This window comes from Saccopteryx leptura, chromosome 4 (genome assembly GCF_036850995.1).
Source record: "Saccopteryx leptura isolate mSacLep1 chromosome 4, mSacLep1_pri_phased_curated, whole genome shotgun sequence".
In the NCBI taxonomy this organism is placed as follows: Eukaryota; Metazoa; Chordata; class Mammalia; order Chiroptera; family Emballonuridae; genus Saccopteryx; species Saccopteryx leptura.
The window spans coordinates 4,350,566-4,377,358 of record NC_089506.1 but is presented as its reverse complement, the minus strand read 5'-3'; the positions used below and the strand labels follow the sequence as shown (position 1 = coordinate 4,377,358).

The 26,793-nt window shown below is 56.5% G+C and overlaps 1 protein-coding gene across 4 annotated transcripts in view; it reads right to left on the bottom strand.

Moving 5' to 3' along the window:
• Nucleotides 1-5,774: 5,774 nt before the first annotated feature.
• Nucleotides 5,775-26,793, bottom strand: part of MCPH1 (microcephalin 1) — a 216,165-nt gene continuing 195,146 nt past the window's right edge. For 2 of the 4 annotated variants that reach the window (XM_066380077.1, XM_066380080.1), the window contains 3 exons: nt 20,360-20,597; nt 7,053-7,103; nt 5,775-6,967 (listed from right to left, as the gene is read on the bottom strand). In XM_066380077.1, coding sequence (XP_066236174.1) covers nt 6,963-6,967; nt 7,053-7,103; nt 20,360-20,597 — 294 coding nt within the window. In that variant the 3' untranslated portion in view covers nt 5,775-6,962. The other 2 variants (XM_066380079.1, XM_066380078.1) reach the window with 2 other exon arrangements.

Sequence of the window (26,793 nt, the reverse complement as noted above, 5' to 3'; positions counted from 1 at the left end):
TCAACGAAGGGGAAGATGAGGTGCCGTGGAGGGACAGGGGCCGTGGAACCTTAATTACAAGCGCAGATCGCTTTAAAAGGCACATGTCTGGGCTCCACAGCCCGGCCCATTCAGTGAGATCATGGCTAGGCACACACCGATTGTGAGTAAGAAACTGTATCGCTCCGTCCTCGCCCTCTGGAGGGTTCTCTGTGAGGCCCATTAACTGCACGGGATGCCCGTCAGCAGGTGGTCCCTGCGTCTGGTGGGCACGCCCCCCCCGGACGCACACAGGGCTGCACCTGCCACTGGGCTCCACCCCGCCCGACCTGTGCTCTGAGGCACCCCAGTGTGGACGATCGTGACTCCTGACGGAGGTCATCTGCCTGATTGGAGTTCCGTCCGCCTCCTGAGCCTCCTCTCAGGCCCACCTGGCACCTCCTGTGCAATGCACGGTCAGTCAGCTTCAACCAGCACCCCTCGTCCTTGATGTCTGATCTCCCTCAGGATCTGCTGGGGCTCCTCCCCCACCCTCCCCGGGGGCTGTCTGGTCAGCTGGCTACCTCCAGCAAGCACCCTGCTGGACCGCGCTGGCCAGAAGCCCTTCACGTGACCCTGGGGTCTCCATCCCCGGCCCCACCTGCCCCTTGGCTGTAAGTCCTCCCGCCAGGCTGTTTTCCGAGGTGAGCCCACCTCTGCCTTTTCCGCAGGGATCTCCCCCATGGCGGACCCCCCGAAAGCTGCCTTAACGAGAGTCACGGATATATATTCTTTCTTTAACACTGTCGCCAGTTGAAGAAGCTGCAGTTCTAAAGAGACGAATGACTTGCCCGAGGTCCCGGGCTGGACGCCACGGAGACAGTGACCGGGAAGTCCGTGTTGGGTCTGTTGTGAGGAAGAGTGGCAGAGTGGCAGGAGCAGAGCCCCTGGCCTGGGACTGCGTCACCTTCGTGGCAAGGGGATCTAAAGTTGCTAGTCAGCGGACTTTAAAACAAAGAGAGCACCGGGTCCCCTGGTGGGCCCCGGACATCAGTACGACCACAGGCGCCTGTGCCGGGGACGAGGGGGAGCAGTGTCCCAGGAAAACGAGACGGCTTCCACCATGCTGATGGCTTTGCAGACGGAGGAGGTGCCCACCTGTGAAGAGAGGCAGGCGCCCCGGGAGCTGGAAGAGGCGAGAAAAGGCTTTCTCCCTGGGGCGGGCAGACGAGGCTGCAGCCGGCCGCACCCTGGCACAAAGCCCAGGAAGCCCATTCGGACCCCCAGAAAGGAAAGAGGGCGTTCAGCGGAGCACAGAGAAATAAAGAAGGAAGATGCGAAGCCTGGGGAGGGGTGGAGGGAAGGCAGCACTGAGGAGAGGTGGGGGGGTCTGTCTTCAGTTTGCAAAGAGCTTTCTGACCGGAGGAACCGGACCCCAAAGAGGCTCTGAGTAGGTGTCAGAGATGAGAGTTCAGGCTCCGGCCGTGTAAGTCCCTCGGCCCAGGAGACTTGGACTGACAGTAGGAAAACCAACAGGAAGCAGACGGTCAAAGCTCCACGTGCGAACTGCTACGTGAATAAGGCTTTGATTGTGACTGGTTTTTGAACAGCTGTCAAATTTTTATTTCCAAAAATTTAATAATATTACCGAACACACATTCCAACATGAAAACCAAATGCAAAAATCAATCAGGGTCCAGCTACCCGACTCAGATCATGTCCCCACGTTACCTTCCAATACGTACCTCATTCTGTATGGTTCTGATGAGAGTGTAAATGTGACTTTGTATCTTTTTACTCCACCTTATACAAATTTCCTATATTGTATCGGTCTTCATAATTGTAATGTGCAACAGCTGCTTGAAATTTCATCCTGACTGATGTCTACAGTAACTTAGTAAATAATTCCCGTACTGTTGGGACGTTTCATTGCTCCCAGTTTCTTTGCCACGTAAAGGACGGACGACTGGCATCTTTGCGTGACTGTCACCTGTCTTCTTCCAGAACACTTTCTTCCATCAGTCGCCGGGGCCGAGGGCGCGGAGGTCCTGAGGACTCGTGTTTCTAGTCGTTGTGGAGGGAGGGAAAGGTCCAGTCCAGTCCCACGGTTCTGAGGTTCTGAGGACTCGTGTTCCTCGTTGTTGTGGAGGGAGGGGAAGGTCCAGTCCAGTCCAGTCCCACGGTCCTGAGGTCCTGAGGACTCGTGTTCCTCGTTGTTGTGGAGGGAGGGAAAGGTCCAGTCCAGTCCCACGGTTCTGAGGTTCTGCGGACTCCTGTTTCTCGTTGTTGTGGAGGGAGGGAAAGGTCCAGTCCAGTCCCACGGTCCTGAGGTCCTGAGGACTCGTGTTCCTCGTTGTTGTGGAGGGAGGGGAAGGTCCAGTCCAGTCCAGTCCCACGGTTCTGAGGTTCTGCGGACTCGTGTTTCTCGTTGTTGTGGAGGGAGGGGAAGGTCCAGTCCAGTCCCACGGTCCTGAGGACTCGTGTTTCTCGTCGTTGTGGAGGGAGGGGAAGGTCCAGTCCAGTCTCACGGTTCTGAGGTTCTGCGGGCTCGTGTTCCTCGTTGTTGTGGAGGGAGGGGAAGGTCCAGTCCAGTCCCACAGTTCTGAGGTTCTGCGGACTCGTGTTCCTCGTTGTTGTGGAGGGAGGGAAAGGTCCAGTCCAGTCCCACGGTTCTGAGGTTCTGCAGACTTGTGTTTCTCGTTGTTGTGGAGGGAGGGAAAGGTCCAGTCCAGTCCCACGGTCCTGAGGTTCTGCGGACTCGTGTTTCTCGTTGTTGTGGAGGGAGGGGAAGGTCCAGTCCAGTCCCACGGTTCTGAGGTTCTGCGGACTCGTGTTCCTCGTTGTTGTGGAGGGAGGGGAAGGTCCAGTCCAGTCCCACGGTTCTGAGGGCTCGTGTTTCTCGTTGTTGTGGAGGGAGGGAAGGTCCAGTCCAGTCCCACTGTTCTGAGGTTCTGCGGGCTCGTGTTTCTCGTCGTGGAGGGAGGGAAAAGATCCAGTCCAGTCCCACGGTTCTTCGGGTGGCAACACTTGTTTGTGGCCTAACGTCCGCTCAGTGCTGGGGACTTCAACGTCAGACGGAGAAGGATGTGTCTCCTTCTGCTTTTGGAAGGAATGCTCTGTACATGCCTGTCAAGTCCATGTGGACACGTGTGTCCCTTAGGGCCAGTATTTTCCCACTGGTGTTCTCTCTGGATGATCTGTCCACTCACTGATGGTCACACTGAATCTAGGAACCAACCTGAGCATGGGCCTCTCATCAACACTGTCTTCTCCCATCCAAGTACTAACCAGGCCCGACCCTGCTTAGCTTCCGAGATCAGACGAGATCGGGCGCGTTCAGGGTGGTATGGCCGTAGACAACACTGTCTTCTAAAACATGTATCTTCCCATTTATTTCCATCTCCAATTTCTCTCAGCAATGCTTTATAGGTTTCAGTATACGGGTCTTACACTTCTGTCAAATTTATGCCTACTGAGTTTATTTTTTGATGCCCTTACAAATGGAATTGTATTCTTCCTTTTTCAAGTTGATTATGGACAGTATGCAGAAATACCATTAACTGAGTTTGGTACATTGATTTTGTATGCTGTAATCTTGGTGAAACTTTCTTCTTATTTTTTTCTTCCCTAGTTTTTTTTACATATAGCATCACATGATCTGAGAACAGTGTTACCTCTGTTTCTAATCTGTGTGCTTTTAATTGCTTTTTCTGGCCGTCTTCTCTGGATAGAATTTCAATACAATGTTGAACAGGAATGATAAAACTCACATGCCTTTGAGAACAAGAGAGAAACTCGGACTCTGAGACACTTGACCTACGTGTCCCGCATGAGGGCCTGTGGTGAACATTGAGGAGACACGCGTCCCATGTGTCCCGCATGAGGGCCTGTGGTGAACATTGAGGAGACACGCGTCCCATGTGTCCCGCGTGAGGGCCTGTGTTGAACATTGAGGAGACACGCGTCCCACGTGTTCTGCGTGAGGGCCTGTGGGTCTATGGTGAACATTGAGGAGACACGCGTCCCACGTGTCCCGCGTGAGGGCCTGTGGTGAACATTGAGGAGACACGCGTCCCACGTGTCCCGCGTGAGGGCCTGTGGTGAACATTGAGGAGACACGCGTCCCACGTTCTGCGTGTGGGCCTGTGGTGAACATTGAGGAGACACGCGTCCCACGTGCCCCGCGTGAGGGCCTGTGGTGAACATTGAGGAGACACGTGTCCCACATGAGGGCCTGTGGTGAACATTGAGGAGACACGCGTCCCACGTGTTCTGCATGAGGGCCTGTGGTGAACATTGAGGAGACACGCGTCCCACGTGCCCCGCGTGAGGGCCTGTGGTGAACATTCAGGAGACACGCGTCCCACGTGTCCCGCGTGAGGGCCGGTGGTGAACATTCAGGAGACACGCGTCCCACGTGTCCTGTGTGAGGGCCGGTGGTGAACATTCAGGGCTGACGGGGGAATAAACGAGGTACCTCATGGAAAGGCTTATTACCTCGTCACCCGGCGTAAGTCAGTGTCCACGGGAAATGCAGCTGTCAGAGAATCTGGAGTGACTATGGGCCAGCTGGCCTCCAGAACCAGAACTCAGCCCTGGGGCGAGGGCCGGTGCGGACTCCCTGGTGGGACCGCGCGGCCAGTGTGGTGGGGGACGGGAAGGGCTCTGTGGTCTGTGCCCAGCCTGAGTTGGCACCGTCTTTACCAGCCTCCTCCCGAGGCCCGGGTTCCCGGGGTGGAGTGACACAGGGCTCCCAGGACAGTTGGTGGGGGACGGGCAGGGCTCTGTGGTCTGTGCCCAGCTGGGGTTGGCACCGTCTTTACCAGCCTCCTCCCGAGGCCCGGGTTCCCGGGGTGGAGTGACACAGGGCTCCCAGGACAGTTGGTGGGGGACGGGAAGGGCTCTGTGGTCTGTGCCCAGCCTGAGTTGGCACCGTCTTTACCAGCCTCCTCCCGAGGCCTGGGTGCTGGGGGGCATGGCCAGGCCCGGGTTCCCGGGGTGGAGTGACACAGGGCTCCCAGGACAGTCGGCCCGCGGCCCGGAGCTGCTGGGGCACGGGTGCGGGGAGGGACTACCCCCCGTGTGGTGCGTTGTTTTCAAGCCAGAACACCCTTCACGTCCCCTGCATTGCCACCTTGTTTCTCGGAGGGTTATTCTAGAAGCTGGGCTGCTCACCTGTGGACGGACTTGATGTCTGAGAGTGCAGACAACACGGAGGGGACAGGACCGAGGCCGAGCTTGGTGGCACCAGTGTGTCTCTCCTTTATAGGCGACTGGCCGGCTGGGTACAGTTTGGCTGCAGGGCATTTCCTCTAGGGGACAGAGCACCACGGTGGCCAGTGGAGGCCGGACTTCTCCTCACGGGCTCAGTGGCGCCAGTCACCATGGCACAGCGCTCGTTAACCATTGTGCATAAAAGGTACCTTACTGGCCTTGGCCAGTTGGCTCAGCGGTGGAGCGTCGGCCTGGCGTGGAGTCCCAGGTTTGATTCCCGGCCAGGGCACACAGGAGAAGCACCCATCTGCTTCTCCACCCCTCCCCCTCTCCTTCCTCTCTGTCTCTCTCTTCCCCTCCCGCAGCCAAGGCTCCATTGGAGCAAAGTTGGCCCGGGCGCTGAGGATGGCTCTGTGGCCTCTGCCTTAGGCACTAGAATGGCTCTAGTGGCAACAGAGTGATGCCCCAGATGGGCAGAGCATCGCCCCCTGGTGGGCATGCCGGGTGGATCCCGGTCGAGGGCATGCGGGAGTCTGTCTGACTGCCTTCCCTTTTCCAACTTCAGAAAAATACAAAAAAAAAAAGGTACCTTACTGCCCGATTGGACTGGTGTCCTTCACATCCAGTATACGATGTGTTATAAAGATCTCAGAGTCTAACCAAGACACTCAGGGGAGAGACTGTTCTCTGTAATAAAACAGTTTAAACTGATTTCGATGCTTTATTTAACAAGTGAGTGATAAAGGTCTGTTCCTCTGAATTATGATCGTTACCGATACGCAGACTGTGGGCGGCAGGCATGTCAGGGCTTCTTGGACATGCGTTCTGGCAGCAGGGCAGCGGGGGTGGGGGAGTGGGGGGGTCTCAGACGCAAAGCCCCTCACACGAGCAAACGCATGACACAATAAAATGGCACTGTCCCTGGGGCGGTGCCGTCTTCACATTCTGTCCCTGAGAACGTCCCGTCACTGCAGTGGAGTGTGGGTGGACAGGCGTGTGGTCACTCGAGGCGTGGGCACAGGTGTGGGTGGACAGGCGTGCAGTCACTCAAGGCGTGGGGACAGGCATGGGTGGACAGGCGTGTGGTCACTCGAGGTGTGGGCACAGGCGTGCGTGGACAGGCATGCGGTCACTTGAGTCGTGGGCACAGGCGTGGGGTCACTCGAGGTGTGGGCACAGGCGTGTGTGGACAGGCATGCGGTCACTCGAGTCGTGGGCACAGGCGTGGGGTCACTCGAGGCATGGGCACAGGCATGGGTGGACAGGCGTGCGGTCACTCGAGGCGTGGGCACAGGCGTGGGTGGACAGGTGTGCGGTCACTCGAGGCATGGGCACAGGCATGGGTGGACAGGCGTGCGGTCACTCGAGGCGTGGGCACAGGCATGCGTGGACAGGCGTGCGGTCTCTCAAGGCGTGGGCACAGGCATGCGTGGACAAGCGTGGGGTCACTGGAGGCATGGGCACAGGCATGGCTGGACAGGCATGGGGGTCACTCGAGGCGTGGGCACAGGCGTGGGTGGACAGGCGTGCGGTCACTCGAGGCATGGGCACAGGCGTGGGTGGACAGGCGTGCGGTCACTCGAGGCGTGGGCACAGGCGTGGGTGGAGAGGCGTGCGGTCACTCGAGGCATGGGCACAGGCGTGGGTGGACAGGCGTGCGGTCACTCGAGGCGTGGGCACAGGTGTGGGTGGACAGGCGTGCGGTCACTCGAGGCATGGGCACAGGCGTGGATGGACAGGCGTGGGGTCACTTGAGGCATGGGCACAGGTGTGGGTGGACAGGCGTGTGGTCACTCGAGTCGTGGGGACAGGCGTGCGTGGACAGGCGTGGGTGGACAGGCGTGCGGTCACTCGAGGTGTGGGCACAGGCGTCCATCACTGTGGCAGCAGGTAGTCCTCAGGGGCACAGACCCGGTGCTGAGTGATGGAGTCTAGAGCAGAGAAGAGCAGTGAGGAATTGACAATGGACAGCTGGCTGCACAGTGAAATCACCTTCTCATATACACGTGAAAACCTGTTGTAAAATCTTAAAAGGTCTAGAGCTGCATTTTCCATCTCTCCACATGTCCATGAGGCACATGAAAACAGAATAATATGAAATGAAATAAAATACCCTGGCCGGTTGGCTCAGTGGTAGAGCGCTGGCCTGGTGTGTGAATGACCCAGGTTTGATCCCCGGTCAGGGCACACAGGAGAAGTGTCCATCTGCTTCTCCACCCCTTCCCCCTCCCCCTGCCGCAGCCATGGCTCGATTGGTGTGAGTCGGCCCCAGGCAGTGAGGACGGCTCCATGCCCTCTATCCCAGGTACTAAGCAGAGCTCGGCTGCTGAGCAGCGGAGCAACACCCCAGATGGGCAGAGCATCGCCTCCTAGTGGGCATGCTGGGTGGATCCTGGTTGAGGCGCATGCGGGAATCTGTCTCTGCCTCCCTTCCTCTCACTAAAAAAACAAAATTAATAAAATAAAAAATTCAGTTCCTTAGTCACGCTAGCCACATTTCAAGTGCTCAGCGGGCACCACCCTGTTGGACACGGTGCACTGGCATTGGCACCAGGCAGAGCGGGCACGAGACAGGGCGGAAGTCGGCCTGAACTCCAGCCTCGGTGAGAGCAGACACGCCTTGGCACCAGGCAGAGCGGCCATGAGACAGGGCGGTGGCACCAGGCAGAGCAGCCATGGGACAGGGCGGTGGCACCAGGCAGAGCGGGCATGGGACAGGGCGGAGGTCGGCCTGAACTCCAGCCTCGGTGAGAGCAGACACGCCTTGGCACCAGGCAGAGCATGAACACACGCACACGCACGTCTGGGTCCCGACGGGAGCTCTGCGCTCCAGCCCGGCACCCTGTCCCCCGCTGAGGACCTCACGCGGAGCTCGAAGGGTTGCCCTGCTTTCTAAACACGGGCCTTGGTGCTTCTGTGGAGAAGCGGACCCGTCCCCCGCCTGATACTGTCATTTCATGAAGATCACAAGAAGTCACCTGGTCCAGCCCATCAGCACTGACTGAGTTACAAACTCAGTTAAGCTTTCTGATCGCCCCTCTCCTCCGGAGGGGCGAGCTGACCGTATCTGAGGGCCCTGAAGAAGTCACGATGGCCAGCGGTGAAGACGACGGCTATGATGGCCAGAGGGACAAATAAGGACAATGCGTCTACTCTCCGAACACAGGGGGAAATGGTTCATTCTAGTTGCAGCTCAGGACAGAGTCAGAATTTATCCGACACCTTCTGAACACAGATTCTCTCCCACACAGGAGGGCCGAGCTGCCCGGTGAACCACACAGGGGAGGGGCACTCACATCGGCCACACAGACACTCCAGATTTATGATTATTAGTACAGAACAAGTTTTCAGTATGATGCATTCCACTCAGCTCCACAGCACAGTGAAGGAGGTACTATTAGGACTTACATGTTACTACTAGTCCCTTTATTTGTGATGCATTTTTATATCATATCTCAGTTTGTCACTGGCTGCTTGATTTTTCTATGAACACTGCTGTGTGTAAAACTTTTTATTTGTGTACTTAAATTATATCACTCTTTCCTTTCATTGCATCTGGACTTTGAATCCTATATATCCATCCATCCATCCATCTATCCACCCACCCAGGTTTAGATTCAACCACCACCACCACCACCGCCAGAAGCCTAAACAGAAACTTCAGAACCTCACGACCAAGTCTGGGCTGGCCCCTCACCGATCGACTGGTGTGCCCATGCCGGCACTGCCTGAGGAGGGGACCTCCTGTCCGAGACCAGACTTGTGAGGACCGGCACCGAGGGCCACGTGGGCTGGGGCCGCGGGCGTCGTGACCGACAGAAGAGCATCTGGCCACCAGGACGGCCACATCTGGGGAGCCCCTCACTGTTCCTCGTTCCCAGCTGCAAACAGACACATGAGCAGTGATTTCTATCCAAGTTCATTTGGCATCTGGAGACGGCCACATCTCCAAATTCCAGTGTTACCTCATACGAGTAATCCTCAAACACCCCATAAAATGTGAGCCCAGGACAGATGTCAGAGCAATGCCGGGCCTTGCGGGGGGAGGAGCAGCATGAGCGGCTCCCGTGGAATTTAAATTGGGAAAAAAAAAGTTTTGAGTGTTTTTGACAAGGCTGTTTAGCAGGGCTTGGCACGCACCAGCCACACTTCTGTGTGGTCCCATGGTTGGGACACAGAGCCTACACGCTGCCACGCTAACTTCTACAGTGCGGGGCATGCCACTCGCCTGCACTAAACCTCCAAGCGTGCACAGCCATGCGGCAATGGCACAGTGTGCAGAGGTCAAGGGCATTCAGGGCCCTATCAGCTTCCTTTTAGCTTCTCGACACAGGCCACGACCCTCAGGGCTGGGAGAAACATCCGAGGCCAGGTCGCCAGGTACCCTGTGAGTTAAGGAGTCACCTCTCCTGCTCTGTGGAACGGGGTCAACCAGCCCCAGGAGCACTTGGGGCCCATGTGGCCGACCCACTTCCTCTGCTGCAAATCCTGCAGGGACGTGCCTGAACTCTTAGAACAGAACCGGGCAGCTCCGCACTGTCTGTGGGGCCCAGGGGGGGCAGTCTCTGGGTGCTTCTCCGCTGTCACCTCCTACCACGCTGTCCCTTCTCCCGGTTTCAGCCACTCTGGACGTCCTGTCTCTCCTGGACGCTCACCCTTGACCTTATGGGTTCCTTGGGCCTGACGGTCAGTCCCTTAGTTCTCACGCACCCATCCTTCTGTTCATCCTCTGGTTCTGACCTCAAATACAGCTCCTCAAACAGGAGCCCATCCCGCTGTCTCTCTCGATACAATACCATTTTCTTCGTAGCATTTTTCACCGTCAGGATGTCTAAAGTCATGCCGTCTGTCTTCTTTAGAACACAAGTCCCCAGGGCCCGACGCATCTCCCTTGTCACCCCCCATTCCGGCCGTGCCTAGGACGGGCTGACACGGGATGCATGCTCGGTAAGAGCCCACGTGGTGTGCGTGAAGGAGACAGTTTGGTCCTAACAGTGCTGCGGTTCTCAACATCTGTTTCTGCTCTGATGTTTCGCTGGAGACATCCACAAAGCTGATACTTTCCCAAGGGCACTCCTGAAATTTGGTCATGTCACAGACCAGACAGCTAATGATTTTAGAAATCTTGCTGAATCAGTTATTACTGTTTCTTGTTTCTCAGATTTTTCTATGTAGGTAACTGTATTCTATGACAATCAGATGGCTCCTACCTTCCTTTATAATTCTTATACTTTGTTTCAATTTCTTCTTTTATCCCCTTGACTAGAAACTCTAGAACAATGTTGACAAGTAAGGGCTGTTGTAGCCAAATGTATTTTGTACCTGACTGAAACCTTAAACTGTTTTCACCATTAAATAAAATATACATTGAGCTTTTATAGATAACTCCTCGCAGGGTTCTGAAAGTTCTCTTCTATTTCTAGTTTATAAAGATTTTTAAAAAAGATTTATTTACTTATTTACAGAGACAGAGAGAGTCAGAGAGAGGGATAGATAGGGACAGACAGACAGGAATGGAAAGAGATGAGAAGCATCAATCATCAGTTTTTTGTTGTGACACCTTAGTTATTCATTGATTGCTTTCTCATATGTGCCTTGACCGGGGGCTACAGCAGACCGAGTAACCTCTTGCTCGAGATAGCGACCTTGGGTCCAAGCTGGTGAGCTTTGCTCAAACCAGATGAGCTCATGCTCATGTTGGCGACCTTGGGGTCTCGAACCTGGGTCCTCTGCATCACAGTCGGACGCTCTATCCACTGTGCCACCACCTGGTCAGGCTATAAAGATTTTTTTAAAAGTTGTGAATGGGTATTAGATTTTCCCTAATGTTTCTTAACATCTACTGAGAAAACTAATGAATTAGAAGAAAAAGATTTAATGATACTGATTTGCCCTTAATTCTTAGGTTAAACTCTACTTGGTTACGTGTTTTCTAACATACTGCTAGACTCAATTCAATACTTTTTTATCCATGTTCAGAAATGAGTCTGGGCTATAACTATTGATAAAAAAAAAAGAAAAAGTAGGCCATGGTAACACTAACCTTGTAAAACGAGGTGAACAGCTTCCTTCTTTCTCTTGAATAATTTGTAATGTTAGGTAAAAGTTATTAAAACTAGAGGAAGTGTCTTACAACATTTTGTGTGTGTGCAGTAGTAAGACAGACATGACCATTGTAACCATTTTTAAGTGTACAATTCAGTGGCATTAAACACATTCACAATGCTGCACAATTATCACCAATATTCATTTCCAGAACTTTCTCACAATCCCAAACAGAATCTCTGTACCATTAAACCAATGATTTTTAACCTTTCTCATCTCACGGCACACGTAAATTAATGACTAAAATTCTGCACACACGCACAAAAAAGGTCGGTATGATTCTGATTCCTTCACACCGACCGGACGGCTGTTGTGTTGGCTGTTGTCATTTTTCTATTTGACAGTCTAAGGACAGAGGTCAGTGCCCCTGACTATATAGGTATTGCCTGTTTTAAATATCCAGAGGCACCGGTTGAAAACTGCTGCACTAAACAGTACCTTTCCATCTCCATCCCCTCCTCCCAGACCCTGGTGACCCATCCCAGCTTCTCTCTGTGGATTTGCCTGTTCTAGGTGACCCATCCCAGCTTCTCTCTGTGGATTTGCCTGTTCTAGGTGACCCATCCCAGCTTCTCTCTGTGGATTTGCCTGTTCTAGGTGACCCATCCCAGCTTCTCTCTGTGGATTTGCCTGTTCTAGGTGACCCATCCCAGCTTCTCTCTGTGGATTTGCCTGTTCTAGGTGACCCATCCCAGCTTCTCTCTGTGGATTTGCCTGTTCTAGGTGACCCATCCCAGCTACTCTCTGTGGATTTGCCTGTTCTAGGTGACCCATCCCAGCTTCTCTCTGTGGATGTGCCTGTTCTAGGTGACCCATCCCAGCTTCTCTCTGTGGATTTGCCTGTTCTAGGTGACCCATCCCAGCTACTCTCTGTGGATTTGCCTGTTCTAGGTGACCCATCCCAGCTTCTCTCTGTGGATTTGCCTGTTCTAGGTGACCCATCCCAGCTTCTCTCTGTGGATTTGCCTGTTCTAGGTGACCCATCCCAGCTACTCTCTGTGGATTTGCCTGTTCTAGGTGACCCATCCCAGCTACTCTCTGTGGATTTGCCTGTTCTAGGTGACCCATCCCAGCTTCTCTCTGTGGATTTGCCTGTTCTAGGTGACCCATCCCAGCTTCTCTCTGTGGATTTGCCTGTTCTAGGTGACCCATCACAGCTTCTCTCTGTGGATTTGCCTATTCTAGGTGACCCATCCCAGCTTCTCTCTGTGGATTTGCCTGTTCTAGGTGACCCATCCCAGCTTCTCTCTGTGGATTTGCCTGTTCTAGGTGACCCATCACAGCTTCTCTCTGTGGATTTGCCTATTCTAGGTGACCCATCCCAGCTTCTCTCTGTGGATTTGCCTGTTCTAGGTGACCCATCACAGCTTCTCTCTGTGGATTTGCCTGTTCTAGGTGACCCATCCCAGCTTCTCTCTGTGGATTTGCCTGTTCTAGGTGACCCATCCCAGCTTCTCTCTGTGGATTTGCCTGTTCTAGGTGACCCATCCCAGCTTCTCTCTGTGGATTTGCCTGTTCTAGGTGACCCATCACAGCTTCTCTCTGTGGATTTGCCTATTCTAGGTGACCCATCCCAGCTTCTCTCTGTGGATTTGCCTATTCTAGGTGACCCATCCCAGCTTCTCTCTGTGGATTTGCCTGTTCTAGGTGACCCATCCCAGCTTCTCTCTGTGGATTTGCCTGTTCTAGGTGACCCATCCCAGCTTCTCTCTGTGGATTTGCCTGTTCTAGGTGACCCATCACAGCTTCTCTCTGTGGATTTGCCTGTTCTAGGTGACCCATCACAGCTTCTCTCTGTGGATTTGCCTGTTCTAGGTAGCTCCTCAGTGGACGCAGGCTCATCTCACTTACTGTATGTTGTCCAGGTCCACCCGTGTTGTTTCATGTATCAGAATATACTTCCTTTTGAAGCTGAGTAATGTTTCATTGTACATGGATACACTGCCCTTTGTTTATCATTCTCCACTGACGGACACTTGGTTGCTCACAGCTTCTGGCTGTTGTGAATCCTGCTGTATGAACACGAGTGTACAAACACTTGAGTCCCTGCCCTCAATTCCGCTGGAGGTGTATCTGGAGGTGGACTGCCAGGTCATAGGGTCATTCTCTTTTTTTCATTTTCCAAGGAACGGACCCAGTTTTCCACAGTGGCCGCCCCCGGTTTACATTCCCACCAACAGCTCCGAGGTTCTCATTCCCCCCCTCCCCCCCGCACTTGTTATTTTCTAGGGATTTTTGTTTGTTTGAATGGGTAGTAGCCAGTTAATGAACCTCAGGTGGCTTCTCGCTGTGGTTTCGACTGGCATTTCCCTAGCGATCAGGGATGGTGAACATCTTCTCATGCGCTATTGGCCACTTCGAAGAAACGTCTAGTGAATTCCTCTGCTCATTTTTGAGTCAGGTATTTTTGTTGCCAAGTTGTGGAAGTTCTTCGTATTCTGGGGGATTTTAACCCCTGCTCCTTTGCAACCTTTTTTCTCCCAATCCACAGGTTGCCCTTTCACTTGGCTGGCTGTGTCCTGGATGCCCAGAAGTTTCCATGTCGCTGCAGTCTGATGTATCTCATTGCACTGTGGTCCCCCCACCCTGTTGCTCAGAGTGGCGTGCACCTTGTGTCCCGAGTTACGTGGGTCAGCCCCCTCAGGTGTCCCATGGGCAGACCAGCGCGAATCGGGTCTGCGTCCGCGAGGGTCAGGCTGGAGTGGTCAGCCGTGACGCTCTCGCGCCCGGGCACCTGGCTGTGCTCGCGTGGGTGTCTGCCTGCTGTGACCCTGGGCTTTCCCAGCCCCTGGGGTTCGTCCCGACACCTCCTGTTTGGTGCCCACGGTCTCTGTGGGGAGACGGGAGCCTGGCGCCTCTCGATCACCCTTCTGCGATGTCACCTCGCGCGGGTTTCTTTGGTCAGGTGCGCGGAGGCATACTTTTGATTACAATTCCATTTTTTAAATGCTTGAAATTGTTCAGATCGCCTGTTTCTGAATCTGTCTTGGTAGAAATTATCCCTTTTACCTGTGTCGACAATGATTGGTGAGAAGTTACCCGTCATGCTCTCTGGGACGCTTGCGCACCGCTGTGTCTGCAGGCAGAGCGCGGTCTCCGTCCCCGCAGTTCTCTGCACCCCTTCCCCCTCTCTTCTTCAGTGTCGTTAGGGTCGACTGATTCTTTTCTTTCCCTCTAAAGAAATCTTTTCTTCCCTCTCACAAGTCTCCTTTACTCTTCACTTCAATTCTGTTAAAATTCGATCCTGTCTTTATGATGTTTTCCTTCTACATTCGCTGGGATGACGTGACTGCTCTACGTTCATTCATCTTCAAGCACCAAGGTTTAACAAAAACTGATTACGACAAAATCAAATGGTTTCAGCCCGCTGCTTTTTTCTCTTCATGTGAAGTGGAAAAGCTGCGCGTTCTCTCGCTGAGGGTGGGGGTGGGGCTCGGGTCCCGGTCCCGTGTGGGAGGCCAGCTTTCACCACGCTTGGCGTGAGCGCCGCTGTCAGCGCTGCCCACGGGAGGGTCTGCTTCCCAGAGTGGCCTCAGATGGCAATGTCCACTCGCCGCGGGGCTCCGGTCACACACGCAGGTCCCTCAGCTTCCTCAGAACCGACGGGGGCTGGATAACAGAAGCACATTCCCCCACAGTGCTGGGGGCTGGAAGTCGGAGAGGAGGGGTTGGCAGGGTGGCAGACCTCGCTCCCGCTCGCAGCCGGCCACCTTCTCCGTGTCCTCACATGGTCTCTCCTGGGTGGGCGTCACGGTGTCTCTTCCTCTTGTTGTGAGGACCCCAGTCCTCTCAGATTAGGGCCCACCCTTACGGTATAAGAGAACTGGACGCACCTCTTTAAAGGCCCAATTTCCAAATGCAGTCACACTCCAAGGTGCTGGGGAATGGGGCCTCAACACTGAAATGTGTGTGTGTGAGTGTGTGTGTGTGTACGGGGTGGGGCACAGTTCAGTACACAGCACACGCCCTAACACTTTCAGCTCTGACAGTCAATGTTAACTAACAACGCTCAGACAACCAAGCTATCCTTAGCACCTGGGGCCGATGCTGGAACCAATGTAGCCATGACTACGGGAGGGGAAGAGAGAGAAAAGGGGGAGAGGGAGGGGAACAGAAGCAGATGGTTGCTTCTCCTCTGCGCCTTGACCAGGGATCAAGCCCAGGACCTCCATACGCTGGGCTGATGCTCTGTACATTGAACAAACCAACCAGGGCCCCCAAAATTTAAATTTAAGTATAGTCAATGCACAATTTTATGTTGGTTATCTTAATTTTAGGTGTACAATGGTGTGATTCAACATTTTTATGTCTCACACTGTGATAACTCTACTAATTCTAGTAATCATCTGTCACTGTGCAAGCTCATTATAAGCTTCTCTCCACAGCTGACAGACCAGTGTTCGGAGAACGTGACAAGATGTTCAACATCAGTGATCACCAGGGAGAGGAGATGCCCGCTCACCGCCGAGAAGGGCTGTCAGTAGACGCCAGCACGTCGGCAGGACGCGGAGAGAAGGGGACCCCCGCCCAGTTACCTTCTGGTGCTCTGTCTCTGTGAGGATGGGGTCAGGGTGTTCTGCAGGGCAGCAGTCCCCCCTCCCCCCCTCCCGGTGCCCCCTCCCCCCTCAGCAGGGAGTGCACGGCTCTGTGCCCGCGTCTGGATCTGTGTGGACGGAGGCGGTCTTGCAGAACCCCGACCCGATCTCTCTAACCTCGAGGCTCCTGCCTGGCCTTGCTCCCACAAAACCCCGCCCCTGAGTGTGCGTTTCTCTCCACCCACACGGGTCCACTGTCAGGGGACGCTGATCTGAGGACCCTAAGCTGCAGGCCAAGGCCCCGTGCTATCACGGATCTCTTCCTGAGAACATCGACATGTGGAGACATTCACACCACATGCTTTTAATAAGGTATAAGGAAATCATGCCTGGGCTCAACTTCTCTCTTTTCTGGCAAGGGTGCTGAGACTGTTACACCATGTTCCCACAATAGCATAAACTGTGTTTCTTATCACTTGAACGAAGCCCAGACAATAAGAGGGCGCCTGGGACTGGAAATCTGTCTTGTGAGCAAGGCCAAACCGACCTTCGACCTTCCTGGTAACACCCAGAGGGATAAGAGGGAACAGGCAGGACCACAGCCCACGAGGTCTCAGAGCCGCCGCGGTGAACGCAGGGGCCTGGGCTCGGCGGCTGCGCTCTCTCCCCGCCTCCACCGGTCCCTGCAGGCCCCGGGTCCCTGCTGCCCGGCTGTGAAGTGGGCATTGTATTCCAGAGACTCCGGGGGTGAGCCGGGGCGGGCAGGTTCCTGGGAAATGCTGTCCCACACAGCCTGCGTTTCCAGCGTCAGGTAGAGGTAACACCTCCCTTCCCAGTGCCAGGAACTGCGCTGGCTTTCCTGTTGACTCCCGTGCACATTCATTAGGCGCCCAGAAACGCTTCTGCCTCAGAAACTCCCACTCTCCTCCTGCTGGGATGATTCACCCAGCGTCCTGGCCTCTGGGTCCTGCAGTTTCAGGAACAGGGGCTCTGGGGACCGGGCGGGGAACACAGTCACCACGCCCAGACGGCCGCGCTGCCTGCAGCTGGCACCCATGACACCCGCGGACAGGGGGGACAGCCCGGGGCTCAGGGCTCCCTCCGGAGCCCTACTGGAGATGTCATGAACCCACGTGGCTCTAGGCCAGCGATGAGGGGCATCGGGGAGGGGTGGCTGCCTGGGGGGGCCACACGGTCACCCCAGAGAAGCAGCTGAAGGTTAGAAGGCATTCTTATACCTAGGAGAACCACTTAAGCGGCCAGGGCGGGAGGGGTCCGGGTGTGAGTGCTTCCTCTGCAGACACAGCTGGGGCTCATCGCCCTGTGACCAGGTTCTGTCTGCAGGACAGCGACCCCGTGCATTCCAGGGATACGGGCGAGGGTGCTAGCCCAGCCCGAGTCTCTGCTTTGGAAGGTAATGACAGACCCGGAAGACAATGGCCTGCCCTTCCAAACGCACCTTACCTCGCCGGGAGCCGACATCCCAGTCAGAACTGAGTTTATAAACGTTGCGTGTTACTTTTCAGTCGGTCACACAAAAAACTGATTTTCTTTTAAATTGGTGCCTTCACGCAGTTTTAAAAGTGTTTTACTCCTCACTGTAATTTCACAATATTCTGAGAATAAAAGGTCTCTAGAAGTGTCAGTAACAAAAGCCAATGGGGAAGGAGAAAGGTGTTTAAAAGACAGAACTCGCCTGACCAGGCAGTGGCGCAGTGGATAGAGCATCAGCCTGGGATGCAGAAGACCCAGGTTCGAGACCCCGAGGTGCCAGCTTGAGCGCGGGCTCATCTGGTTTGAGCAAGGCTCACCAGCTTGGACCCGAGGTCGCTGGCTCGAGCAAGGGGTTACTCAGTCTGCTGAAGGCCCACGGTCAAGGCACATATGAGAAAGCAATCAATGAACAACTAAGATGTCGCAACGAAAAACTGATGATTAATGCTTTTCATCTCTCTGTCCCTGTCTGTCCCTCTCTCTGACTCTCTCTCTGTCTCTATTAAAAAAAAAAAAAAAGACAGAACTCTGCTGTGTCACAGGGTTGGCGTGACTGCTCTGCGTGCCAGGGGACATGGTCACCAACGGCCCTGGACAATGCTCCCTGGAGCATTCCACGCTCTCCTGGGTCATGCCCTTTGGTTCCACAGGCGGTCAGCATGGCAGAGGTTACTGCCCCATTCTACAGATGGAGCAAAGGAGGTCCAGGAGGCTTCTCTGCCGGGAGAGGAGAAAGGCCCCACACTGGACCGTGGGTCCCGCAGTCTGTGCGTGTGAGCCGAGACAGAAAAATGAACCTTCAGTTTTCCCACAGTGGGAGCTACTGTCCTGCAGCTCAATTCAGGAAGAGAAGAGTATAAACTAGTAAACAGTTGAAAAATACATGGCTTGTCCCCCAAGCCACCAGGCTGGAGGGGACCCAGCGCAGAGGGGGCAGCAGCCGGAGAGTCAGGGGGCTCATCATATGGGCATTATTTCTCCAGTCTGAGAGCCAAGGAGTCTGGGACACAATACCCGGATGTCGCCAAGGGCACACACAGACGGTGCGGTCAGCGACAAGCCAGAAACAGGACGTGAATTATGGGAGAGGGAAGAGACGGACGTGAGGCCCCCGTCTCCAGCTCTGAGCCTGCAGCATCCCACAGGGCCTTGCACAGACAGAGCCCCGGGCTCAGGCCGGTGGACAGTCACCCCCTGAGCCCCACCAGCAGGAGAGCCGGTCCCAGAGCAGCCCCCGGGAGCACCTGTGGACAGTCACCCCCAGAGCAGCCCCCGGGAGCACCTGTGGACAGTCACCCCCAGAGCAGCCCCCGGGAGCACCTGTGGACAGTCACCCCCAGAGCAGCCCCCGGGAGCACTGTGGACAGTCACCCCCAGAGCAGCCCCCGGGAGCACCTGTGGACAGTCACCCCCAGAGCAGCCCCCGGGAGCACCTGTGGACAGTCACCCCCAGAGCAGCCCCCGGGAGCACCTGTGGACAGTCACCCCCAGAGCAGCCCCCGGGAGCACTGTGGACAGTCACCCCCAGAGCAGCCCCCGGGAGCACCTGTGGACAGTCACCCCCAGAGCAGCCCCCGGGAGCACCTGTGGACAGTCACCCCCAGAGCAGCCCCCGGGAGCACCTGTGGACAGTCACCCCCAGAGCAGCCCCCGGGAGCACCTGTGGACAGTCACCCCCAGAGCAGCCCCCGGGAGCACTGTGGACAGTCACCCCCAGAGCAGCCCCCGGGAGCACTGTGGACAGTCACCCCCAGAGCAGCCCCCGGGAGCACCTGTGGACAGTCACCCCCAGAGCAGCCCCCGGGAGCACCTGTGGACAGTCACCCCCAGAGCAGCCCCCGGGAGCACTGTGGACAGAAACGCAGAGTGACCGTGGCATTCAGAAAAGAAGAAGCAGTGTCCTGACTTGTGGGATTGTACCTAGTATCAAAGGTTGGGGTTTTTTATTTGTTTCCAGGCAAAGATAAATTACTCTGTATCAGAGAGCAAAAAAAATTATTTTTGATTGGCACACTTTTAAACTATACCAAAGGACAACAATCACTCATTTAAAGGATAGTCACGGAACGTCCGTAGTTACATATGAATGTAATTTAGTAAATGTGTATCTTCTTGTCTGTTTAAGAGCCATGTCCAGGAAGCGGTGGGAAAAGCCAGAGTGTGGGGCTGAGAGAGAAGGCAGAGCGAACAGCAGAGGGACGGGAGTGGAGACGAGGAGGAGAGGGAGGAGGAGGGCAGGCGGAGGGAACACCTCTCAGATCTCAGGGACCCCCCCCCAAGGTGTGCAAAGTGGAGCCACTTAGCGCTGTGGGATGAACGGTGGTGCCCCCTCCCTCAGCCGCCCCACACCCACATGTTGATGTCGCCACACCCAGGACCTCAGAACATGACTGAATAAGGGTCTTGAAGAGGCAACTGCATCAGAATGAGGTCACTGAGGTGGGACATAATTCAACACAACCAGTATCTTTTTCTCCTTCTTTCTTCTTTTTCCAAGTGAGAGGAGGGGCGATACAGAGACAGACTTCTGCATGTACCCTGACTGGGATCCACCCGGCAACCCCGTCTGGGGCCGATGCTCTGCCCATCTGGGGCCGTGCTCACAACTGAGCTATTTTTAGCACCTGACATGGAGGCTCCACAGAGCCATCCTCAGTGCCCAGGGCCATGCGCTTGAAATGATGGTTGCTTCTCCTGTGTGCCCTGACCAGGAATCGAACCCGGGATTTCCACATGCCAGGCTGACACTCTATCACGTCAGGGGTGCCCCCGACTTCCTGTGTGTCCCCCACGGGTCCCGGCATGGGGGGCTTCCCCCTGGAGAGCCTGGTACCCACAGGCACAGAACAGGGCTCTCGGGGAAGCCCGGTGGCTGCAGCGGTCAGGGTGCCCCCGACTTCCTGTGTGTCCCCCCTGGAAAGCCCGGTACCCACGGGCACAGAACAGGGCTCTCCGGGAAGCCCGGTGGCTGCAGCAGTCAGGGGTGCCCCCGACTTCCTGTGTGTCCCCCCCCCCCCGGGGGCCCAGCCGTCGCCGAGCAAACGGACACCTACCTAAGATCCACTTCTCCGACAGATAGGTGACGGCCTCCTTCTTCCTCCCGCGGGGGGGCCCGACGCAGATGCTGGCCCTGCGGGCGACCTCCGTGACCCGGCCCCCGCACAGGCAGACCAGCTCCCACAGCTTGTTCCTGGGGGCGTGGCTGGCCGGGGAGATGAACATGGTGGGCTGGCCAGCGAACAGCGTGCCCCGGTACGGCCCTGCAGACAGGTGGCGCTCCCGGCGGCAGAGCTACGGGCAGAGACGGGAGCGTTAGGCTCTGGGCAAGGTCCACACCTGGAACAGGCCCCTGTGACGCTCCCTGTGACACTCCCTGTGACACTCCCTGTGACGCTCACTTCCCTTTACGGGAGGCCCAGACGGGACAGCACGTGGCTCATTCTTGGTGAACTGTGAGTTCTGAGGACCCAGCACAGATGATGACAAGGACAATGACAGTTCGTGAAGCAACCTACGAGCAGAACTCCAGGCACACAATTTACAGGCAGAGAAAGGCTTTAGTCCTTTCAGTGATGAGAACTCGAACCCGCACATGGAGCAGCGCTCAGCTGAGCGGCAGTGAGGAGAGGCAGCCGCGCCCGGAAACTGGTCACAGTGACAGCAGCGCCCTGCCCGGGGAGCAGCGGTCACACCCCGAGGCTTCCGGGCTGCGGGCAGCACACACGGGGCTGCAGGCCCGCGGTACACACGAGGAGAACGGGCAGAGCTCCCCGGCTGTCCCCAGAGCACGGCAGCCAGGGGCAGTGGGGACAGGGAGGGGCCAGCAGGGCAGGGGACACACCGCGGAACCAGGGACAGTGGGACACCCCCTCCCCCCATTATTCTGAGCGCACAGTTCACTCCCGGCAGACCAGTGAAGATGGCTTTTTAGGTGCAAACTCCCGGGGGTCCCCTGCCATCCACGCTGTAACCTTATAGTGGGGGGCTGGGGGGAAGGAGGTCCGGGGTGCTTCACAGAGGAGTGTGACCAGGGCGGGGGCAGCACTCTCGGCAGGAAGGTGGGAGAGGAGCTGGCTGGACAGGGACGGCGACGGGCAATCGTATTCTGACACCTGGGTTTGCTGTCAAGACATCGATCAGGAGTACACACACAACACTCAACAGTCAGAAGAGCCGGAGGGACAGTGTGTCCCAGCACGAAGACTCCAGAGGCAGTAAAAGGGGTGCGAGCCCCGGGCATCTCCCTTGCTCTCGGCAGGAGCAGCGTCAGGCGAACACGAGTCCGCAGTCCTGGGAGCGCAGTGTCCTCGTCAGCGAGCCCCGGGCATCTCCCTCGCTCTCGGCAGGAGCAGCGTCAGGCGAACACGAGTCCGCAGTCCTGGGAGCGCAGGGTCCTTGGTCAGCGAGCCCCGGGCATCTCCCTCGCTCTCAGCAGGAGAAGCGTCAGGCGAACACGAGTCCGCAGTCCTGGGAGCGCAGGGTCCTCGGTCAGCGAGCCCCGGGCATCTCCCTCGCTCTCAGCAGGAGAAGCGTCAGGCGAACACGAGTCCGCAGTCCTGGGAGCGCAGGGTCCTTGGTCAGCGAGCCCTGGGCATCTCCCTCGCTCTCAGCAGGAGAAGCGTCAGGCGAACATGAGTCCGCAGTCCTGGGAGCGCAGGGTCCTTGGTCAGCGAGCCCTGGGCATCTCCCTCGCTCTCAGCAGGAGAAGCGTCAGGCGAACACGAGTCCGCAGTCCTGGAAGCGCAGTGTCCTCGGTCAGCTTTGGTTTTGAAAACCGCTTTATGTTACCGCTTCTCGGCTCGATGGAGAGATGACTGACATGTACTCAGGAGTGGTTTAACAGCACAAGGTTTCACAACGTTTTGGAAGTAAACACTGAGAAAAATTTCAAAGGGTTTCTCCAGAAATGAAGACGAGGGAAGAGGAGGAGGGCGGGCAGGGGACCCGGACGGCCACCTCTCCACAGGGACGGCCACCTCTCCACAGGGACGGCCACCTCTCCACAGGGACGGCCACCTCTCCACGGAGACGGCCACCTCTCCACGGGGACGGCCCCCTCTCCACGGGGACGGCCCCCTCTCCACGGGGACGGCCACCTCTCCACGGGGACGGCCCCCTCTCCACGGGGACGGCCACCTCTCCACGGGGACGGCCACCTCTCCACGGGGACGCTCCCAGTGAACGCAGCGTCTGGCCCCTGTTGTGAAGAAGAGGAGAGGCCTGTCCAGTGTGCCAGCTCTCCAAAGTGCTCTCCTGAGATCCTCGCGGGAGAGAGGGGACGCAAAGCGCTCGGGTGGACAGGGTCCTGGTCCACGTCCCCAACGTCAGCCCGGGAGCCCTTCGCCTGCTCCCCATAAACGGCCCCTCGAGCAGAGGCACCGCGCACGCTCCCCTTACTCCTGCCCGAGGCTATCAGCACGACCAACATCTGAATGCCGCGTGAGCCACACTGGATTTCTTCTAAAGTGGCACTTGCGTTTTAAAGGCTACAGCAGAGATGGGAACAGAATCACCTTGGGAATCCACAAATAACCTTCCCAAAGTCATAAATCTGGGTTTCATGCTTTGTGGTTTTCAACAACTCGAGGCGCAGGGCAGAGCCCTGATGGAGGCCCCCTCCAAGTCGGGCGGTGCTGGGTGGGCCCTGTTGGTTCCCCTTCCCTGGTAGCCCCGCCTGCGTGCTGGCCACACTGTCCTGGGGCTGCTCTGCACCCTCAATCCTTCAAAAAACACGATAAAATTCACATCTGGAAGTCACTTCCGGGTTTTAGAGAACGTTTACCTTGACCCTTTAAAACTACCCAGTAGGTGGCAAGAGACATGTAAACCTGTGAAAACAAGTCCACGGCGGGACTCGGCTGGGTCTGAGCAACGCTTTGGGAATTGGGAAGTGGCAGAGTGTGGTCCGCAGAGCATGGGGAGTTCCCGCCCTGGCTGTGCAGCAGGAGCACCAACAAGCTCTTAAAATCCTGCTGCAAGGGCCCCACCCCATGCCAATTACCACGGGGCTACGGGCAAGAAACCCTGGGCATCAGTCATGTTTACAGCTCCCAGGTGGCCCTGTGGCCACTAAGTCTGAGAACGGATAACAGGATCTCAAACTGGATGCAGACAGCAGCCACCTGGCAGTCTGAAAACACTGGTCCCGGCCAACCCCAGACATTCCGATGGCACTAAAGGGGACGTGAGCTGGGTAGCAGAAAGTTCAAGTCTCCCCCGCGGTGACCCTAATGAGCCAGAACCACCAAACTGGGAGCAAAGAGGCTCGGAACAGCCAGCCCCCGACCCTGGACGGGACCACGTGCGGCTCGGAACAAACAGCACCCGACCCTGGACGGGACCACGTGCGGCTCAGAACAAACAGCACCCGACCCTGGACGGGACCACGTGCGGCTCAGAACAAACAGCACCCGACCCTGGACGGGACCCCGTGCGGCTCAAAACAAACAGCCAGCGCCCGACCCCGGACGGGACCCCGTGCAGCTCGGAACAAACAGCACCCGACCCTGGACGGGACCACGTGCGGCTCAGAACAAACAGCACCCGACCCTGGACGGGACCACGTGCAGCTCAGAACAAACAGCACCCGACCCTGGACGGGACCACGTGCGGCTCAGAACAAACAGCCAGCGCCCGACCCTGGACGGGACCACGTGCGGCTCAGAACAAACAGCACCCGACCCTGGACGGGACCCCGTGCGGCTCAGAACAAACAGCCAGCGCCCGACCCTGGACGGGACCACGTGCGGCTCAGAACAAACAGCACCCGACCCTGGACGGGACCACGTGCGGCTCAGAACAAACAGCCAGCCCCCGACCCTGGACGGGACCCCGTGCGGCTCAGAACAAACAGCCAGCGCCCGACCCTGAACAGGACCACGTGCGGCTCAGAACAAACAGCACCCGACCCTGGACGGGACCCCGTGCGGCTCAGAACAAACAGCCAGCGCCCGACCCTGGACGGGACCACGTGCGGCTCAGAACAAACAGCCAGCACCCGACCCTGGACGGGACCCCGTGCGGCTCAGAACAAACAGCCAGCGCCCGACCCTGAACGGGACCATGTGCGGCTCAGAACAAACAGCACCCGACCCTGGACGGGACCACGTGCGGCTCAGAACAAACAGCCAGCCCCCGACCCTGGACGGGACCACGTGCGGCTCAGAACAAACAGCCAGCACCCGACCCTGGACGGGACCCCGTGCGGCTCAGAACAAACAGCCAGCGTCCGACCCTGGACGGGACCCCGTGCGGCTCAGAACAAACAGCACCCGACCCTGGACGGGACCCCGTGCGGCTCAAAACAAACAGGCAGCACCCAACCCTGGATGGGACCCCGTGCGGCTCAAAACAAACAGGCAGCACCCAACCCTGGACGGGACCACGTGCGGCTCAAAACAAACAGCCAGCACCCGACCCTGGATGGGACCCCGTGCGGCTCAAAACAAACAGGCAGCACCCAACCCTGGACGGGACCACATGCGGCTCAAAACAAACAGGCAGCACCCAACCCTGGACGGGACCACGTGCGGCTCAAAACAAACAGCCAGCGCCCGACCCCGGACGGGACCACGTGCGGCTGGGAACAGCCAGCGCCCGACCCTGGACGGGACCCCGTGCGGCTCGGAACAGCCAGGAGCGTGGAGGATGTCTGGGTGAGTGCTTCAGGAGAGGGAGCCGTCGGCCTTGCATTGACCCGTCAGCCAAAGGAAAAGAAAGTAAGGTCCCTGTCTTTAAAAGCTTGCAAGATGAAGGAGAACAATGCCATCCCAATCCCCAAACGACGCCGCCCCCCACGGAAAGGCGCGTGGTCTCTGGCAGTGGTGGCTCTCCTGTGCACACTCAGTACTCTCTCCGGCTTGTCTCGAAGCTGCTGCCTGCCTGTCCCCACCTCGCTGTCCCCGGGCCCCGCCTCCAGCTGCGGTCTGTCCTGCCACGCAGGCCTGCTTGGGCTCCAGCTCATCTTGCGGCCTGGGGGTGAGCGCTCTGGGCAGCCCTGGCCAGCACTCCGTCCCGGGGGCTGACCTTCCTCATGCAAAGCGCTGCCTGGCTCGGCTTACAGTCTCCCTCAGCTTCTTGCAGGTGGACAGCGGCTCCCCCGATTCTGACCGTCCGCCAATGCTGTTTTGGTCTCCATTTTCTCGGGGGCACCTTTCTCCCGTGCTCTGGCTCCATTCTGCACGCTCAGGGCAGAGCGGCGAGAGGGCCCCGTTCTACTCCGAAAGGCCCTCTCAAATCGGGCACTGACCACGGCACCCTCCACGGGCCAGGTTGTTGTAAATGAAGCTTTTATTCAAAGTCATATGTTGGATTAAGATTTACAGAATGGGCCCTGGCTGGTGAGCTGAGTTCAGTTAGAGTGTTGTCCCAAAATGACAAGGTTGCTGGTTCGATCCCTGGTCAGGGCACATATGAGAAGGAACTGATAAATGCATAACGAAGTGGAACAAATGAACGCTTCCCTTCCCCCTCTCCTCTCTCTCCCTCTCTCTAAAAATCACCTAATAAATAAAAGATGAACCCTGGCCAGATAGCTCAGGTGGTTAGAGCATCGTATCAAAGCACAGAGGTGCTGGTGCAGCCCTGTCAGCACACACACAAGAACGGCCGGATGTTCCTCTCTCTCTCTCTCTCTCTCTCTCTCTCTAAACTTATGAAAAGTTAGGCAACTTGTGTATACATTTTTTTCTATTAAAACAAAAGTTATCAATCTGGACTTTTTAAAAATCAAATGAATATTTCTTGTTTCACAAAAAAATTTTGATTCCTAATTTATTTTATTTCTTTACTTAATTTTATTTTTGAGCGAGAGACAGAGATAGGAAGGGAGAGAGACGAGAAACATTAACTCATGGCTGTATCTCTTCAGTTGTTCACTGGTAGCCTCTCACACGTCCCTTGACCAGGGGGCTCAAGCCAAGCCAGTGACCTTGGGCTCAAGCCAGTGAGTGACCTTGGGGTCATGTTGATGATCCCGCAGGCAAGTTGGCAACCCTGCCACTCTCGCTGGTGAGCCTGTGCTCAAGCCGGGTGAGCCCACACTCAAGCCGGCGACCGCTGGGTTTTGAACCTGGGACTTCAGCATCCCAGGCAGATGCTGTATCCACTGCACCACCACCAGTCAGGCCTAATTTATTTTAATTCTTAAAACTAAAACTCTATTTTTGTATGTCCTTCAAATGAAGGCACAGCCCTGTCCCTTCCCAGAGACAGGACCCAGGGAGCAGATGCCTTCCTCTGTGCCCAGCACACGCGGCCAGCTGCTCCGGCACAGGAGGGTCATCCTAGAGGACGGCAGGGGTCCTCAGTCCTCCCGTGTGCCCAGCACACGCGGCCAGCTGCTCCGGCACAGGAGGGTCATCCTAGAGGACGGCAGGGGTCCTCAGTCCTCCCGTGTGCCCAGCACACGCGGCCAGCTGCTCCGGCACAGGAGGGTCATCCTAGAGGACGGCAGGGGTCCTCAGTCCTCCTCTGTGCCCAGCACACG